General features: G+C 59.2%; 1 protein-coding gene across 1 annotated transcript in view; it reads right to left on the bottom strand.

The window, feature by feature from the left end:
• Positions 1–520, bottom strand: part of EMH_0019980 (uncharacterized protein) — a gene marked incomplete at both ends in the record, with an annotated part of 2,925 nt that extends 2,405 nt beyond the window's left edge. The window contains one exon of the mRNA XM_013501469.1: positions 3–520. Within this exon, the coding sequence (XP_013356923.1) occupies positions 3–520 (518 nt within the window). The remainder of the gene's footprint in view (positions 1–2) is intronic.
• Positions 521–681: the final 161 nt, after the last annotated feature.

Here is a 681-nt window from a genome sequence, read left to right as displayed (position 1 = left end):
CCGCCTCAGCAGCACCCAAGACAACGCGGGGGAGGCTGAGCAGCGACAGCAGCAAACAAGCTAGCCGGATGTGATGGGGGCTTAAACCTGCTGCTGCTGCTGCTGCTGCTGCTGCTGCTGCTGCTGCTGTTGTATTCGATGCTGTTGCTGCTTTCGCTGCTAATGGGTTGGCCGCTGCTGCTGATGCTGCCTCCTGCTGCTGCTGCTGCTGCTGCAGTTGCTGCTGCTGCTGCTCCTGCAGCAATCGGGTCAACATGTGCTGCAGTGCGTGCACAGAAACAACGAACTCAGGCTGTTGAGCTCGTGCTGCAGCAGCAGCAGCAGCTGCTGTTGCTGCTGCTGGATGAGCAGCAGCAACTCCAGCAGCAGCTGCAGCAGACAGTTCCCTTCGCAGCCTCTCTCGTCCCTGCGGTGCAGCAGCAATGCAGCAGCAGCAGCAATCGAGTGCAGCAGCAGCAGCAAGAAGAGCCTTCTCCTCATCGGCGCTGCGGCGGCACAGCAGCAGCAGCAGCAGCTGCATATCTATAACACCTTCTGCTGCTTCGTCCAGCAGCAGCAGCAGCTGCTGCATCAAGACAGAATCTGCTGCTATACAAACACCAGCCCGCAGCAGCAAACGAGAGAGATCATCCGCTGACAAACGAAACCTTCCGTCGTTGCTGCTGCTGCTGCTGCTGCTGT

Source organism: Eimeria mitis, genomic scaffold, assembly GCF_000499745.2.
Source record: "Eimeria mitis Houghton genomic scaffold, Emh_scaff693, whole genome shotgun sequence".
Classification (NCBI taxonomy): domain Eukaryota; phylum Apicomplexa; class Conoidasida; order Eucoccidiorida; family Eimeriidae; genus Eimeria; species Eimeria mitis.
This window is presented reverse-complemented; position numbering and strand designations above follow the sequence as displayed.